This window comes from Aotus nancymaae, unplaced genomic scaffold, assembly GCF_030222135.1.
Source record: "Aotus nancymaae isolate 86718 unplaced genomic scaffold, 86718_ANA_hifiasm-v0.15.2.pri h1tg000059l, whole genome shotgun sequence".
Classification (NCBI taxonomy): domain Eukaryota; kingdom Metazoa; phylum Chordata; class Mammalia; order Primates; family Aotidae; genus Aotus; species Aotus nancymaae.
The window spans coordinates 34,088,188-34,105,427 of NW_026988473.1; the positions used below are offsets into that span (position 1 = coordinate 34,088,188).

A 17,240-nucleotide genomic window follows, 5' to 3' on the forward strand; every position below is an offset into this window, starting at 1 on the left:
AAGAGAGCATTTTTCTATTTAGATATAGCTTATATTTTTTATGTTTAGATATAGCTCTTGTGAAGAAAAATGCAGAGTAAGTACAGATGAAGTGATTAACAGACTCATTGATAAAGGGAAGATGTCCAAACTGTAATGCAATCACAGTTGTTTATATGTAGTTGAAAAATATGTGAGGCATGCATGTGGTTGAGTGCAAATCTTCACCTTTATAGATCTGTCTCTCCTAGTTTATAAATAGGGTAAACAGGGCTTGGGCTGGTGGGCAGAGTTGGGACTTAGAGTCAGACAGGTCATCTGGAAAACATATATTGCCTGATATGATTGGTAAGAGCAGCTAAATCCCATTGATAGATTTCTTTGAAAGTCAGGAGAGGAAGGTGGTCAATCAGAGGGAGGCAAGGCTAGCATCAAATCCAAATGGGGAGAAATGGAATTAGATTTGGGAAATTGGATCAATGTTGGAGCAGGTTGAGAAGAATGTCACAGATTTTTGGGGGACAAAAGCCATAATAGGATATATCTGTGTAAGATAAACAGCAGTTTCTGCCATTTTCACCACTACTACTTTAGACTATGTCTCCATCATTTATAATTGGCATATCTTAGGAGCTACCTGGCCAAGTGGCCTTCCTGCTTCCGCTCTTGCTTCCCTGTAGACTAATCTTCCATAGTGATCTTTTTGTGTAAATCAAGTAATACTACTCCTCTGCTTAGACACCCCAGTGCCTTTCCATTGAAATCAGAATAATATCCAAATTTTTTATCATGGCCATCCAGTTCCTCTGTTACCAAGACTCCGTTGTTCTCTCAACTCAAATTATTTTATTCTTTCTCTGATTTATTCTGCTATAATTTCACTTTTTTTTTCTTTCTTTTTTTTTTTATCATGCATGTAAAGTTGTGTCTGCTTGAAGGACTTTGTAGTTGCTATTCTGTTACCAGGAAGTTTTTTTTTTTTCTGACATTCACAGTCTTGACTTCTATTTATGATTTATGGTTCAACTCAGATATCTCCTACTTACTCAGATATTTCCTACTCACTCAGAGGGGGCTTTTTAAACCTTCTTATCTAAAATAGTATATAGCAATTCCTAATAGTATATATTTTTTATTTTTTAGTTTGGGAGACCTGCATGGACAGGAAATCTCTTTTTAGACAGAATCTTATTCTGTTGCCCAGGCTGGAGTATGGAATACAGTGGCATGATCTCGGCTCACTGCAGCCTCTACCTCCTGAATTCAAGTGATTCTCATGCCTCAGCCTTTCCCAAGTGGCTGTGATTACAGGCTTGACCCACCACACCCCACTAATTTTGTATTTTTTGTAGAGACGGGGTTTTGCCATGTTGGCCTGGCCGGTCTTGAACTCCTGACCTCAAGTGATCCACCCACCTCAGCCTCCCAAAGTGCTGGGAATACAGGCATTGAGTCACCATGCCTGGCCTAAGAAATCTTTTTATGTCTTCATTCAGATATAAAGTATAACAGATTGACAGAATAGCTTGCTAGCTGTGAACACTGGACTGCCGCCTGCCAAATGGTGAATACCATAAACTGTCCATGCCAGTTCAGCATCTATAAAAAATTGTTATAGTCAATGTGATAATGCATGTGAAAGGGCCTGGAAAATGTAAGAGAAACCAGTTGCTCTTAGGCAAAGAATCATGGAGTTACACATGCAGATGTAAGGAATAAGGAATTTATATTTTACCCAACATAAATTCAAGCAGAGAAAGAAAAAGTTTCTTCAAGAAAATATGGTTTTGAATTTTTTTCAATGAAGAAAATCATATAAGAGAAATATTCATTTCAGAGACCATTTATCATAGAATCGGAAGACAGTTAGTAAATTATGTGTCCAGTATCCTGCCTTCAGAAACATCATTCATGGACTATTAGGAAAGCAGGGGAATCTGTGTTTGTATATTGACTCCATTCCTGTCTAGCTGTGAAACCTTGAGCAAGTCACTTAAGCTCTTTGTGTCTTAGTTTCTTTATCTGAAAAATTTACAAAATATAATATGAACCTGGAATATAATTCTAGCCAGAATATATAAAACAATATGTGGAAAACACTTTGAGCAGTGCCTGTTTAATAAATACCAGCTATAATTATCTTCATCTTGAAACAACGTGACTGAATTTTAGAACATTTCAGGGACTCATTCAAAGTTACACAGCAGCTAACATATTGTGAGGCAACGTCTAGAACCTAGGACTTCTGCCTTCTGAAACATTGTGGATTTAAGCATTTAAAAAACATTTATGCAGTTAAATATTCTTAACACCTGAAATAGACATTGACACAAAACAATGTATTATAATAATTTTTCTAAAAAGAAAAAATATACATATATATGCATGAGAAGTATGGAAAGAAGTATATCAAAATGCAAATAGTGAGTATGTGGCAGAAGGAGTTTGAGAATATGAATGATTTTGTTTATCTTGTGCTACTGTGTTTTCTATATTACTAGCAATTCAGCAGATAATGACTTTCATCATCAGAAAATTGTTTTTAAAAAGGCTAAGCAACAATAACACTAGCAGCAAGAATAAAAATTCTGCATGTCTTGGATATGTGTTTTTGACAAATCTTTGTTTTATTTGCACCGTGCTAAAGTTTGAATGTTTGGGACTTCCAAAACTCATGTTGAATTGAATTGCCATTATAGCAGCATTAAGAAGTAGGACCTTCATGAAGTTATTAGGCCATGAGGGCTTCGTGCTCATGAGTGTGGTTGGTGCCAGTATAAAATAATGAGTTTGGCCCCTCTTGTTCTCTCTAGCCTTCTTTCTTTCCACCATGTTAGGACATAGCAAGAAGGCCATCATGAGATGCTGACACCTTGACTTGGACTTCCCAGCCTTCAGAACTATGAGCTAATAAACTTCTGTTCATTATAAATTACTCACTCTCAGACATTCTGTTATGGCAGCACCAATTAGACTAAGATACACTACTTTAGATTTTCCAGACAATTCTAATTTAGATTCTTGCTGAGCTTCCATAGACCCTTGTACATACTCCAGTCTCCCACGTTGGTGTACTTGAATTCTTTGTTTAGGTGTCAGTTTCCTCACCTATTTATAAATTATTTTTTATCCTGGGTACCTCAGATAGTGGCATATTAAAACATTTAATGAATGATGAATCCATGAAGATCCTGACTTTAGAAATAGTATTCCAAAGGACCATTTTAATTCCACAGTTACTAAGATGATTGCAAGAACCTCATTTTCTATACTAGTGAGTTATTGTTAGTTTTTGGTATTCTATTTCAAACCAAATCTTCTTATGTCTCCAATTGTTTTCCCTTTTGTATTAAAATATTCACAAATCATATTTAGCATTTCCATTTTCTATTCAATATAATTATTCCATATCAAATGTTACATCCCAATTTTACATGGAACTTAATATTATATTCCATATCAAAAATAATTTTATAATCCTCCCCTGAAAAATGCCTCAGAAATTTGACCACGCTGCCCCTTAGTATATTTCATATCATTAGTGGGTTTCACGGACATTTTTATAACTTACTAAAATACTTTATAATCTGAATTTCAAGGCTCCTCCCGGAAACTTTTGAGCCCATTTCCTTAGCGGAGTTGTAAATGAGAGTTTAAAAGGCAATGAAAGGTGTGTGAACTATTGGACAGCTTCTCAGTACTGCTGTGCATAACACACCTGCTGGATTCTTACAACTTCTGATGGCTTCTATGGGCCTGACTTTGGTGCTTGCAGAGGCTAAAGTAGCCTGGTGTCTTTCATCAACAGCCTCCAGATAGATACCTGCAGAACACTTCAAAATAGTTATATAGGTGTTTTCATGTGGTCCAATTGAGAGAAGAATTAGTGGTACTGAACAATGCATCTCCCAGAGAAAGTATCAATGAGTAATTCTGTAAACAGAGAAGACAACCAGCTTCTGACTGCCAGACATTATCAAGAATCTGAACTGCAGAGGACATTTAAAGTGGAGAACTGGAGGCCCCATTAATCCCCTATCCTCCACATTCTTCTTGTATTTGCTCGTATGTCTCACTAGAGAATCATCAGTTAAAACTGAGAGCATAGTAAGGTATACAAGATATCACACAGTTTTAATCTTGAAAATAGTACCTAGACTTTCTAGACCTCAGCTATAAAAATAATAATAATAATCAAAACAGTAATAACAGCAACTAACATTTATTGAGGATTCACTTAGTCTCAGGTAGTATTCTAAATGCTTCATGTGTATGACTTCCTTTTATAAAATGCTTTCCTTATGTGGTTTGTTGTTAGAATTAAGAGAAATGACCCAGGCAAAGTTTTTAGCACAGGGCCTTACCAGTAATACTGACTTTTCAGAAAAATTAGCTGTTTTTAATTGTTAATAAACAACAACAATAATAAATCCCTCCTATTCCAAATAAAACTCTAAGAGGCTTTTTAAATTTCTTGGTTTACAGATGAAGCCCCAAGGCTTTGTAACATCCCAGAATGACACACAGCCCAGCTCAGTGCCTGGCATGAATTAGTCAACAAATATAAAAATCATTAATATCCTAACTTGTATAGATTCGTTTGCAAGTAGATTTTGCAGAAAAGAGAGTATGCAGTTTTCTTTCGATTCTCAAAATAGTTCATGGTCTAAGAAATAAAGAGAACCACTACTTGAAAAGAGAATTTGTCACTGCATGAATAACAAGGTCTAGTAAGAATCATGAGGAAGTGGGGAGGAAAGATGTGAGTAGGTCTGACTCCCCACCTTAAGAAGGTTTGGAACAGCCTTGTGATGTTATTCTCTGGGCTGGCAGTTCAGGATTGTTTCCTCTCCCCACCTGGAAATTCACATTTGCCCTCTGAGGGCATTTACATAAGACTCTGTGGGATTACTGGCTGTACATCTAGGCTTGAGTGGAGTGTTTGGATGCCAGATAATTTCGTTCTGGTTTTGTAGAAATCATAGAATGTTAGCACTGGAAAGAACCTCATACATAATCTATTTCAGGGCTTTCAAATTTATAGCAGATGTGTCACCATTCCCCTTCCTGCACCCGTAGAAGATATCTCTAACTAGGGATGGCACTCTTCCCTTCTGTGTCTTTTGAATCCTTCTTATCTTAATATGATATGCAGGCATTATGAACAGATTGAAATTAGCATGCACAAGGAAAACAGTTTTCCATCACTATCACATGTCCAATATCCTCCTATTACAGCTGCGAAATTCAGGAAGATGACATTTGGTAAGTCTATGAATTAGATCTGATTACTATGAAGTGAGTGATATGAAAGTTTTAAGGCAAGAATGGTTGGGACTACAATCTACAAACATTTTAGTACCAAATATAATTTTATTTGCCACTGTTGTTATTTTTTCCTCATTTTTTTTTTTTAGAATAAAGAAGGAAACTCTTGTAAGTGATTATTTATCTTGTGTCTACACACAAGTCTAGAAAGCAACAAAAAGTGGGCCCTGAGTAATAAAAAGAAATTATAAGTGATTTTAAGCACAATAAGTTAGTTAAGCAAAGTTTCAGGTCTTAGATAACTCTCTCATTTCTCAGTATCCTTGAAAAAAGTAGTTTGGGAAAGTCCTGTACTTAAATTTAAGAGAACAGGGGCTGTTATAACTGATGGAGGATAAGTCACTTAGCCTTTCCCAGCCTCAGTTTCCCCTACTGTAGTAGAAAGATACTAGACACTTCATAAGAATGGAAAACTTGTTTTCTTATTCAAAAGAGAGGAGAAAATAAATGTCTGTTGAGCAGAAGAATATGAACATTCATTTATTTATTTTTCTCTTCTATATACATGTGTATCTGTGCATATATGCAACAAGAAAGCATATTTAAGGTGAGAGGAAGAATTGGCTAGGGAAAGACACTAAATAAAGTGTGTCTCTACCTTTTGAAACAGTTAATTAAATAATGTTGACCTGGCTTCAAAAGTAAACATCATTGTAGTTTATAACTTAGAATGGAATGCTTGCTCTGCATAAGGGTATAGGGTATGAGACTTGTCAGAAATTTTCCAGTTGAGTTTATGAGAAAAACTGGAGAAAATTCGAGTCTTTAAGCAGACCCATAGAGATCAAATGTAAAGTTCTGGCACAGGTTAGATTTTTCTTGTGAGGATGTTAAGGTGCCTAGGGAGAAGAAAATTGCCAAATACATAGCTATTCCTCTGCCTTCTTTATCATATACTCTAAGTAAACTGGCTTAAATCCAGTCCTTCTCTCTCCTTTTGCATTGATCCCTTTTTGAAATATGAAAGTTACAGATGTAAATTACAAAGTAAGCCAGTATTATATGAAAACATATTTATTGGGTGAATAATAAAACTTAGCTAAGGAGTTGTTAGAATTAGAATTCCCCCTACTTGAAGTACAAGTTTCCAATAAACAAACAGAAGCAAAACCCCAAATGAGAAAGAATACATTGGTAACCTAAATCATAGGCATTTGAGGGTGTGTTCAAACAATCTATCTACTTCTTTGTAATTTACTATAGCACTGATGACAAAGCATAGACATACAATGAGAGACACAAATCAGCATTATCAGTGTGACTGTGCAATCACTACAAAGCTTGGCCTTCTTAAATGTGGCCACTTTAACTGACACACACCCACAGAGGCACCAGAAATCTCCCTGCAAATGAGATTTGCCCATAGTTTTGTGGCAATGCCATTACAAAAAATAAAGACAATTCTCAGACCATGGTTAATAAATAAGAGAGAAAAGAAGTAACAAACAACTTCCATGGGTTGCCAGGCACGCAAGGCAGCACCTTGAACCTCATCTGAGAAACAGGCAACTCGGATAGCTTTTAGAGCCCAGGAGTGGAGTGAAGGCTAGAGGTCGAGAGGAGCTATGCACTATTATTTTGGGTATTTCCACATAATCTACAGGATGGGGAAGTTCAGATTCCCCACCACATAAACCGTGCTCTTTTAGGTGTGGCTGAAACAGGTATCACTGTAGAATTAGAAAGCCATCTAGAAATGACATTGCTTAAAATGGTTCTTTCCAGGTGATAATTCCATAACAATCACATAAATAACATACAAAAACAAAACTAAAAACAAAATCACTCAAGTTTCCAATTTTTCTTTCTTTTTAAAGATGACCTCAGATTTATTCTCAAAGTGCAAATCTGGATATTAAAAAAATAGTAGGTATGGGGGAAATGTAGCCCCATCTTCTGTCCCCCACCCACCAAAACGGGGCTTATTTGATTCCTTCTCCCTAGCATTTGTACCCTTCCACCTATACTTTAAGATAATCATTTTTCAGCCGACCTAGTCGGGTCCCATGGCTCCTGATGGTGAGAGCCAGCAGCTCGTATTTGTCCCTGAGTCCCACAGAAATGGCCAGTGTCTCCTTCAACAGGGACCTGGTGTGGACCAGCATTCCCAGAAAGTCCTCGTTGAGCCTGCTCTCCTGCCGGCTGTCCTGTTCCTGGCCCTGCTTGAACTTGCTCTCCAGCTCAGTGAGGGATTTGTCCGAGTTGGAGTAGGCATCCCCGATCTGGTGGGACTCCCGCCTCAGGTACTTGCCATAGCTCTCTTCCCCGTCCAGGTCGTAGGAGATGCTTTTGCTGATGCCCTCCAGCACGCGCCCAGCATCCTCCACCTGGCGGCCCAGCACGGTGAACTCCTCCCGAAGGGTGAGGCTCAACAGGCTGCCGGCCTGGCTCCCCTCCCCCTGGGAGCAGCGCCTGTGGTCACTCACCCTGAAGAGCAGCTGGCACTTCTCGGGGTCATCGTTCTCCTCATAGTCCCCATCGGGCACGAAGTAGTGGTGCAGAGTCCCATTGGACATCTCTGGGTAGAGGGGGCCATCGAAGTAGCCTTGACACAGGTGGCAGAAGAAACTCATGCAGAGGAACTTCAGAAACACCATTCTGGATATTCAGGATGGCCAGGGACCCCAGGAGAAGAATTTTCACCCAGGCACAAGGAAGGGAGTGTCTTTGCGAGTCAGCGTCTCCCTGAGACAGCGGCCGCCTCAGCCTCAGCCCCAGCCGGCTTGCTGCTCCCTGGCCCCCAGTCCCCAGCAGGCTTCATGTGGCTCTGCACACCAGCGTCTGGGTAGCGCGGCCGCGGCAGCGCAGGATGCACCTACCCGTGCGCCCCTCGCTCGGTGTCTGGAACTCCGCCGGCCCTTTCCTGGGCGCAGCACAGGCGAAGCGGGGAACCCCTCCTCCGCGGCGCTGGCAAGATGCTGGCTCCGTTGCCCTCCTCTCGGAGTTTCCCCTTGCTCCCGGGAGATGGAGCGTGTAGCTGGACAGAAAGGTTCTTGCCCCCGATAGTATTTCAATTTCTGGACTGGGTGGGAATGCGGAGAGTTTCCTTTGGCTAAACATATCCTTAGGATCTCTCTGCTCTCAAATTACAGCTGGTTTCGTCACTTGGAAGCCAGGGAACAAGTTTGGAAGAAAACCTCTTACCAGGTCTCTGCTATTAAAGGTACAGGGTCGCTTTTTAAAGATTGGTAGGGGAGACTCTAAAATAGAATTTAGCTTGAAGGAGAAAATGAGAAGGGAATAAATGGAATTTCCACAACAAAAATCTGGTTTGTTTTTGACATATTGGGGGCGGGGAAGGAATGATTACCCTGGAAAAATGCCATTCCACGTGTCTCAATAAATGTCAGTTAGGTTGGATTTTTAGTATGTCTATTTTTATCTTTGAAAGTTTGTGACTTTGAAGGCACATTTAAAGTTTCAGAAATGGCAGTTTTGTTTGAAAATGATTGGTTAATTAAAACTGATATAAACAATACTTCGGATGAAAGGAAAATACAGAAAGTTTCTTAATGCACTGTCATTAGCATGTATAAGAACAGAAGCTGAAGAACTAAATTTTGCCAGTTTAGTAAGTAAAAGGACATTGAGATCCCTATTTAATTTTATGAAACAATGCTTAGCATCTGCATTGAGTCTTGAACCTAATACTTTTACATTTGTTGCTTCTTTTGAGATTCTTGAAAGCTTTTGAAGAATGTTTCTCGTACTATTATGCTCATTTTCCAGATGGAGAAATGAAGAATCAGAATGTTAAGCAAATTGATTATAGTCACACAGTTAGATTTTATTGAGCCAGAACTAAATGTCACAAGGTCTTTTAATTTAACTTGGTGGGTGGGGGGAATTTTTTTTAACTCAGCCATTTTAATATCTAATTTATGAACTGATTGGCAAATGGCCATCCTAAAGACCATTCATTTGCTCAATGAATATTTCTTGAGCATTCACTGTGTGTCAAAATCTATTTTAGGTATAGCTGTGAACAAAAATAAAGACAAATTCTTGCCTTCCTGGCACTAACATTTTGGGAAATAGAAGAATTTATGAAAATAGGTCAGGCGTGGTGGCTCATGCTTATAATTCCAGCACTTCGGGAGGCCAAGGTGGGTGGATCACTTGAGGTCAGAAGTTCGAGACCAGCCTGGCCAACATGGTGAAACCCCGTCTTTACTAAAAATATTTAAAAACTTTGCTGGGCATGGTTGTGCATGCCTGTAATCCCAGCTACTCAGGGGACTGAGACAGGAGAATTGCTTGAATCCAGGAAAGGGAGGTTGCTGGAAGAGGGAGGTTGCTGTGAGCCTAGATCGTACTACTGCACTCCAGCCTGGGTGACAGAGTGAGACCCTGTCTCAAAAAAAGAAAAATATGTAAATAAGATGTATGTTGAACATCAAATAGGGCTGTAGAGGAAAGGAACAGAGGAAGCGTGGGAAAGCAGACAGAGGCAGCACTCCTGTTTCCATGGGTATTTTCTCTTTCTTCCTTGAAATGTAACTGAAACATTCAGGTTGACTTGCCAGTGTTCCACACCTATCTCCCTCCCAGGTAATAAGGGACTGGCTTCCTTCAGACTCACAGTGCCACACTGTTCTGGGCCTGTTATACTCATTGTCATCACTTTCACGGACATAAGCAACCCAGGCTCCTGCAGAGACAATGAGAAGTCTGGTTAAGTAACTGGATATTTTGCTGATGTGGTATCACATGCATAGAGTTTTGAAGCATGTTGACTGCACATTTTAGTTCTTATCCAGATATTTAGCATCATGAAAACATAGACCAAAGAAGTTTTCTTACTGTTTATGCCAACTGGAAGACCAAGGCCTATTTTCACTTTATCTCAGAAGAAAACTATAACTTCCTTCAGTTAAAAGACTGGACTGTTGGACTCAAGAGCTACATTGCTTCATTCCTTTTTCCCTGGGACATTCAGAAATGACAACAGATGGATTCATATTGGCTGCTTGGCCAAAGAAGAGAAGAGGAATTTACTCTGATTCATTCCACTTCTTGCACAATCCCTCTCTGACTTACCAATTCAATTAAGCAAACCTATATTAAGCACTTACTACTTGCTCCCCACTTGCAGGGTGCAGTGTTAAGGTAATTACAGACACAAAGATGCACAATAAAAAGTTTCAGCCTACAAAGAGTTTGCTGTCTTTTTAGAGAGTTGGGCATATACACAGGTAAAGTTATCCGAAGAGTGAAGAGTGTTTACTTTCTTCCTGCAATGACCTCATCTAAAGATGCACACTTCATGTTGTGTATTAGAAAGGAATCATTTTTGTACAAATAACTAAAAATCCACTTCTGTCTAACTATGCACATTAACTTACAGAAAGCCTAAGATTAAATATTCAGAGAAGGCCTGGTCCAGAACCTAGTTTTTCTCTATTTGTTGGTTCTATGTCCTTGGCTTATATTCATGCATGGGCAGTCTCTTTCATTTGTGTTCCAAGATGATTACCAGTGTCTTCCAGGCATGATCACAGCTCACTGCAGCCTCAACCTCCTAAGCTCAAGTGATTCTCCAGCCTCAGCCTCCTGAGTAGCTGGTAATATAGGTGAGCACCACCATGCCTGGGTAGTTTTTGTATTTTGTTTTGTAGACACGGGGTTTCACGATGTTGCCCAGGCTGGTCTGGAACTCCTGGGTTCAAGCAATCTGCCTGCCTTAGTCCTCAAGGTGTTGGGATAACCGGCGTGAGCCACTGCTCCCAGCCAGTTTATTTTAAAATAATATCCATGTTTAACAACTGAATTGCAAAGTAACACAGCATGGCCTTTTGTTTAAACACTTCATGTTCATTTTTAAAATGTTTTCTGTTCTATGTTGTTCATATGTGCCCAATTCCATCTTGGGCTGCTGAGGTCAGAACTAAGGTGGGCTTCTGAGGGTTGACCTAGAATGAATAAAGCCAGAGGAAATGTCTAAACATAGACACGCCAGACAGAGGACTTTGAAGACTAAAGTCAAGAAGCACCATCTATGGATAAGGACAGTAGTTGAGTTGAGTCTAGGGCTGAAAACTAGGGACCAAATTAAAGGACAGAAACTGGGTGAATTTAAAGATAAAGAAGGACCTCAGGAGTAGGGGCTGTATAAAGAAATAGGTGAGCATCATTACCCAATTCCAGCTGCTTATATGTGTGTAAACAGTATTACACAGTGCCAACAAAACCGCCAGCTCAAGACTTGCTTATCCTTTATCATTTTCAGTGCACTTTAAAATTTTCTTTAGATCATTTATCATTTTAGAGAAGTGGTAGAAAAATTTAGGTTGGAATTATGAATCTAAAGATCTATGTGACAGATCTTTAAATTCTGTGACTTCTCCTTGTCAAAGGTTTTTGTGATCTACTGACTGTTTCTGATTATTTTAATAGTATAACTTTTTTTTTTCTGAGACAGAGTTTCACTCTTGTTTCCCAGGTTGGAGTGCAGTGGCATGATCTCAGCTCACTGCAACCTCCGCCTCCTGGGTTCAAGCGATTCTCCTGCCTTAGTCTCCCGAGTAGCTGGGATTTACAGGTGCCCAGCTAATTTTTGCATTTTTAGTAGAGATGGAGTTTCACCATGTTGGGAAGTCTGGTCTCTAACTCCTGATCTCAGGTGATCCATCCATCTTGGCCTCCCAGAGTGCTGAGATTACAGGCGTGAGCCACGGCGCCTAGCCATAGTATAACTTTTAGAGAAAATAGTATAAGGAGGCTTTGTGGAGATTTGGTTCCACCATGCAGCCTAGAAACCCAAGGGGAAGATGGAAGCCCTCATTCTCAACATTCCCTCAAACTGTCAGATTGAGTCCCTGAACCATGTCAAAGGAGAAAAAAAAAATCACAACAAAAATAAAGAGTGTTATTTTAAACCAGAGTAGGGGTCCCAAGGTGGGAGGAGAGAGGAAAGCAGGAAGAGAGGGGAAGATAAGGAGAAGAATATAGTACTTAGCACTTTGGGAATTAAAAAAAAAATCAACTAATAGGTAATCAGTAGCATTTACTGAGCAGCCATTGTTTGCAGAAGGTGAAAAGGACAGAGGAGAGAAATGGATCAAAGAAAGAAAAAAGCAAGAAGTAGAGAAGAAAAGAAGGTAGCAAGGAGGGAAGGATAAAATGAAAGATGAAAAGAAGGGGGAGAGTGAAATAAAATTTGATTAGTTTATGCTTTTTGTTATGTTAACTCAATGAAGTGAATATAATTATTTGCCAAAAGAACATTGCTTAGAGGCAGAGGGAGACTTAAGTAACAAGAATAATCACAAACAAACTTCCTATCAAATATAGGCAATAAAACACACCTATGAAGACAATGAGAATGCTTGCAAGGAAGTAAGCATAATGTGAGAAGGGAGTCCGATCAGTTCTCACAAACTTTCTGTATTAGAATATCAGAATATGCTATGATATGCTATGATAACAGATGTCACAAAAATGTTAACATCAAATTCAAGTTCACTGTAGGTCAAGGTAACTCAGCAACTTTCCTCTATATGGCAACTCTGACGCACCATCTGCAATGTGGGACCTCCTGGGTTGGTGCAGCAGGAGATGAGGGCTCTGGAGAGTCTTGTGCTGCACTTGAATGCATTGGCTCCAAAGTGACACATGTCACTTTGGCATTACAGACCTTTGGCTAGTGACATGGCCCTGCCTCGGTGCAAAGAGAAAGGGAGTCTTACCCTTTCATGTGCCCAGAAGGAGAGAAAAGCCAGATGTAAATGAGCACTAAGTGTCTCTACCACACTTTTCTGCAGGAAAAGTACTTCTTAGAAATGCTCTAAAACTGCCAAACAGGGAGTACGTAAGTTGTGAAATATATTCTACAATAATGCAAATGGAAAACACAAGCAAAGAAAAAGACTACACACAATTTGCTATCATTATCAGATTCAATGAGTCTGATCTTTCCTGATCATTTTGCCCATGAACACAGTACACACCAAATCATAGAAGAGAGGAGCTAAGGAGAGTCAGAGAGGTGGAAGTAAGAATTACAGTCTGAAGGAAGGGAAGGGGGCCAAAGGGGTTGGTGCTTCAGAAAGCTAGAGGGGAGAAAACACCCTAAGAAGTATGAAGACTACAGATCAGCTTGGCTGAAGGGGATTCTGGGGCACAGGTACTAGATGTAAGGTAGGTGGGGGCAGACAGATAGGGGAGACAGAGGAGACAGTGAAATCCTCAAGGAGGAGATGTAATCATTGAAAATGAGTGCAGGAGTTAATTCAGAAGAGGAGAGTGTTGCAAAGAGGTTGGGTCTTGCACCTGAAACTCAAATAGTGTCTATCTGTATAGTACTGTACCATGCTCATTTAAATATGTGAGAAGGACTCGGAGCAATTTGGGAGAAATTTGACTACCAATTTACACTCTTGAATGGCCTCTCAGTACACGTAGACAAAAATGTCATCTCTTTAGCTGGCCTACCAGACCTTGAGTTGTGTGGTCCCAGCCTCTAAATTTTGATCTCCTGGGACTCCCAACTTAGTTTCCTATACTCAAGCTATAAGGGTTCTATAAGTACTTACATCTTATCTGAAGGTCTTCACTCAAGCCATCTCTCTGCCAGGAGCCCCCTTTTCTAACTTCTTTCCTGGCTAATTCCAACTCACTTCTCATATCTTGGTTGTAATTTCATTTCCTCTAAAAGCCCCTCCTCAATTTCTGAACATTAGTGCTCCCCATCTTTCCCTTGTAGCTGGATCACAGGAGGTACTCAATGAATACATGTTCACATCCTAGGTTAAGTTGGTCACTTCCTATTTAATATTTCAATGAGATGATTTTATAGTGTTTCAATGGCATTTTTTCTTTGTTCTTTTATAGTATGTATTGCACTGTATTAGAATATTTAACTTAGCTATCTCTCCCACTAGACTGAGAGTTCCTCAAAGGTACCGATAAGGTTATATTTTATTTGCTTTTATATTCCCTATGATTAGCACACAGCCAAGCATATAGCAAGGGCCAAATATTTGTTAGTTGTCGTGATAGCCAAATTGTAGAATTTAAAGAATTCTATTATTTAATAATGGTCAGATAATTTGTCTCTTTAAATACATATTTTGTCTGGTCAACAGTCAGCCAGTGAGAGTCTCACTCAATCTGAATAATCTTGGCAGGAAAGAAAGGAGAGAGCCCTACGAATTCCAATGTTCAGAACATTCAGAAGGAAGTATCACTCAGAGGGGAGACTTTTGACCCATTCTAAGTAAAGTATGCAGCAATCTGCACACGTAGTCCTAGTGCACTGTGGTCTGCAAAGTAGAGAAGTATCAGACCACCCTGCAGGGTAATGCGCTATATCAGACCACCCTGCAGGGTAATGCGCTATTTGCCTGGTAAAAAATTTCACTATTTTTCTGTTGAAAGTGTGTATCCTGGATTATGATCGAGGCAGGTTTGGAGAAGAATCAGACCTTGTTTATTTTCCCTCTGTGAGCAGTGTTTTATTTTTCCTTGTCTTAGTCTGGGCTGCTATAACAGAATTCTATAGACTGGATAACTTATGAACAACAAAAATTTATTTCTCATAGTTCTGGAGGTTGGGAAGTCCAAGATCAAGGTACCCGCAGATTTGATGTCTGTGAGGGCCCACTTCATGCTCACAGATGGTGGTCTTCTCACTGTCTATGGTGCAAGGGGTGAAGGAGCTCTCTGAGATCCCTTTTATAAGGATAGTAATCTTAGTCATGAGGGCTCCACCACCATGGCCTAATCACCTCCCAAACACTCCACCTCCTAAAATCATCACATTGGTGATTAAATTTCAACAGGTGAAGTTATGAAGACACAAATATTCAGCCAATTATATTTCTCATCATTTTAATTTTCAAGCTCAAAAGAATTGGGGAAATGAGAAAAGGCATAGAGACAGAGTATAAGAAAGAGAGTCTACCAGTCTCACTTTGATTCTGCAAGCACTTTGTTCAACAACCACAAAAGGAAACAAGAATTAGATACATCTATACAATCTGTTGGGGAGGGGGAGGAGTGGTATACAAAAAGTCTGCAAATGAATGCAATGGTTGGAAGTATAGTCATACACTGCATAACAATGTTTGGTCAATGCCACACCACATATATGATGGTGGCCTCATATGATTATAATATTATACTTTTATTGTACATTTTCTTTTCTTTTCTTTGTGATGGAGTCTTGGTCTGTCACCAGGCTGGAGTGCAGTGGCGCAATCTCGGCTCACTGCAACCTCTGCCTCCTGGGTTCAAGCGATTCTTCTGCCTCAGCCTCCAAATAGCTGGGATTACAGGCACACACAACCATGCCTGGCTAATTTTTGTATATTTAGTAGAGACAGGATTTCGCCCTGTTGGCCAGGCTGGTCTCAAACTCCTGACCTCAGGGGATCCTCCCACTTTAGGCTTCCAAAGTGCTGGGTTTACAGGCATGAGCCACCGCGCCTGACCTTATTGTACATTTTCTAAATGTTTAGATAAATTTGGATACACAAATATCATTGTATCACAATTGCCTACAGTATTCAGTACAGTACCACCACGCTATATAAGTTTGTAGCATAGGTTCAACAGGCTATACTGTATAGCCTAGGTATGTAATAGGCTTTGCATCTTAAGTTTGTGTAAGTACACTCTATGACATGTGCATTATGATGAAATTGCCCAACAACACATTTCTCAGAATGTCTCTGCGTCATTAAGCAATGCATGACTGTATACTGTGAGGATCATACAACATGCACCTACCAGCATGTGCAAAGATGATTTGAGAAGGTAAAAGCTCATATCTGTTTGGGAAGAGAAAAAGTGTCTGAGACTTTTAGGCTAAGAGCCACTGACTGAGGTTACTAAAGAAGAGTGGGGCTGAGTCAGTCTGTCTTTTTACTCAGTGTAGTATGCTGTTTTTGGTCTGAACAAAGCTTGTAAAAGAGGCTATAAAATGGCCAAACTAATGACACTCAGAAATCAGCTGGGCTAGGGAGTGGAGGATGTGGTGAGGTTAGTAACAGCATCTTTCTTTTCTTTGTCAGAAAACAAGAACATCTTCCACTATTATGTTTCTTGGTACTTGGCTGCCTTTTTTCCAGCTCTTGAAGATTTAAAAATTGTCTTGCAGTGAACAAGTCCTTGATTAGCATTTTAATCCTAATCCAAATACAATTTTAATTCTAAAGAAATGCTGCTGGAAGAGGATAACAGAGGCTATTTTGGAGATAAATCAAAATGGGCTTGGTATTATTGCCTTTGGGAGCAGAAGTCTGATTATGCTTCAGAAAGTTTATTTCCAGATTTTAGTTCTAGGGTGGAACCAACTTACTCCACTTCTTATTTTGCAGCTTTGTTTGTGCTGCCTAATAAATATGTACACTTTACTTCTCACTTCCTTTACCTACTCCTTATTTGACCTTTATTGCTGATGACCCTGACTTCAAATGTCAAACAGATGGAAGTGGAAGAGTAAGCTCATCCAGATGTTTGCTGTGTAAGAAATCACTTAAACATACTTTTTAGGCATTGATTCTCAATTAAGAGAATAATTTTGGTTATAACTGGGATGCTCTTCAATCTGACCAAGTTCAAGTAGGTGCTCAGTAAATGTTTGTTGATAGAAATCTAAGCAAATAATTTTTTTTTTTAGTGAGGGTACTAATGTAGTACTGAGCGTACGTTTTGAACTATGGACTTAAGAGGACTCAAGATATAGACTTGGGGTATAATTCGTCTTAGTCTGTTTTGTGTTGCTATAACAGAATAACTGGGACTTGGTAATTTACAAAAATAAAGTTTATTTGGCTCATGATTCTGGAGCTGGAAAGTCAAAGACTGGGCAGGCCATCTGGTGAGGGTTTCACACTTCAGTTTACGGCAGAAAGTTGAGGGAAAGAAGGTGTGTGCAAAGAGACACGCAGGAGAGGTTGGAGTCACTTATAACCTGCTCTCTTAGGAAC

General features: G+C 39.6%; 1 protein-coding gene across 1 annotated transcript; it reads right to left on the reverse strand.

Annotated features, from left to right (window-relative positions):
• Positions 1-5,776: 5,776 nt before the first annotated feature.
• FIBIN (fin bud initiation factor homolog) lies at positions 5,777-8,393 on the reverse strand. Its single transcript, XM_012452234.3, has one exon. The coding sequence runs from the start codon at positions 7,902-7,904 to the stop codon at positions 7,269-7,271; it is 636 nt and encodes a 211-aa protein (XP_012307657.1). The 5' UTR covers positions 7,905-8,393; the 3' UTR covers positions 5,777-7,268.
• Between the last annotated feature and the right edge of the window lie 8,847 nt (positions 8,394-17,240).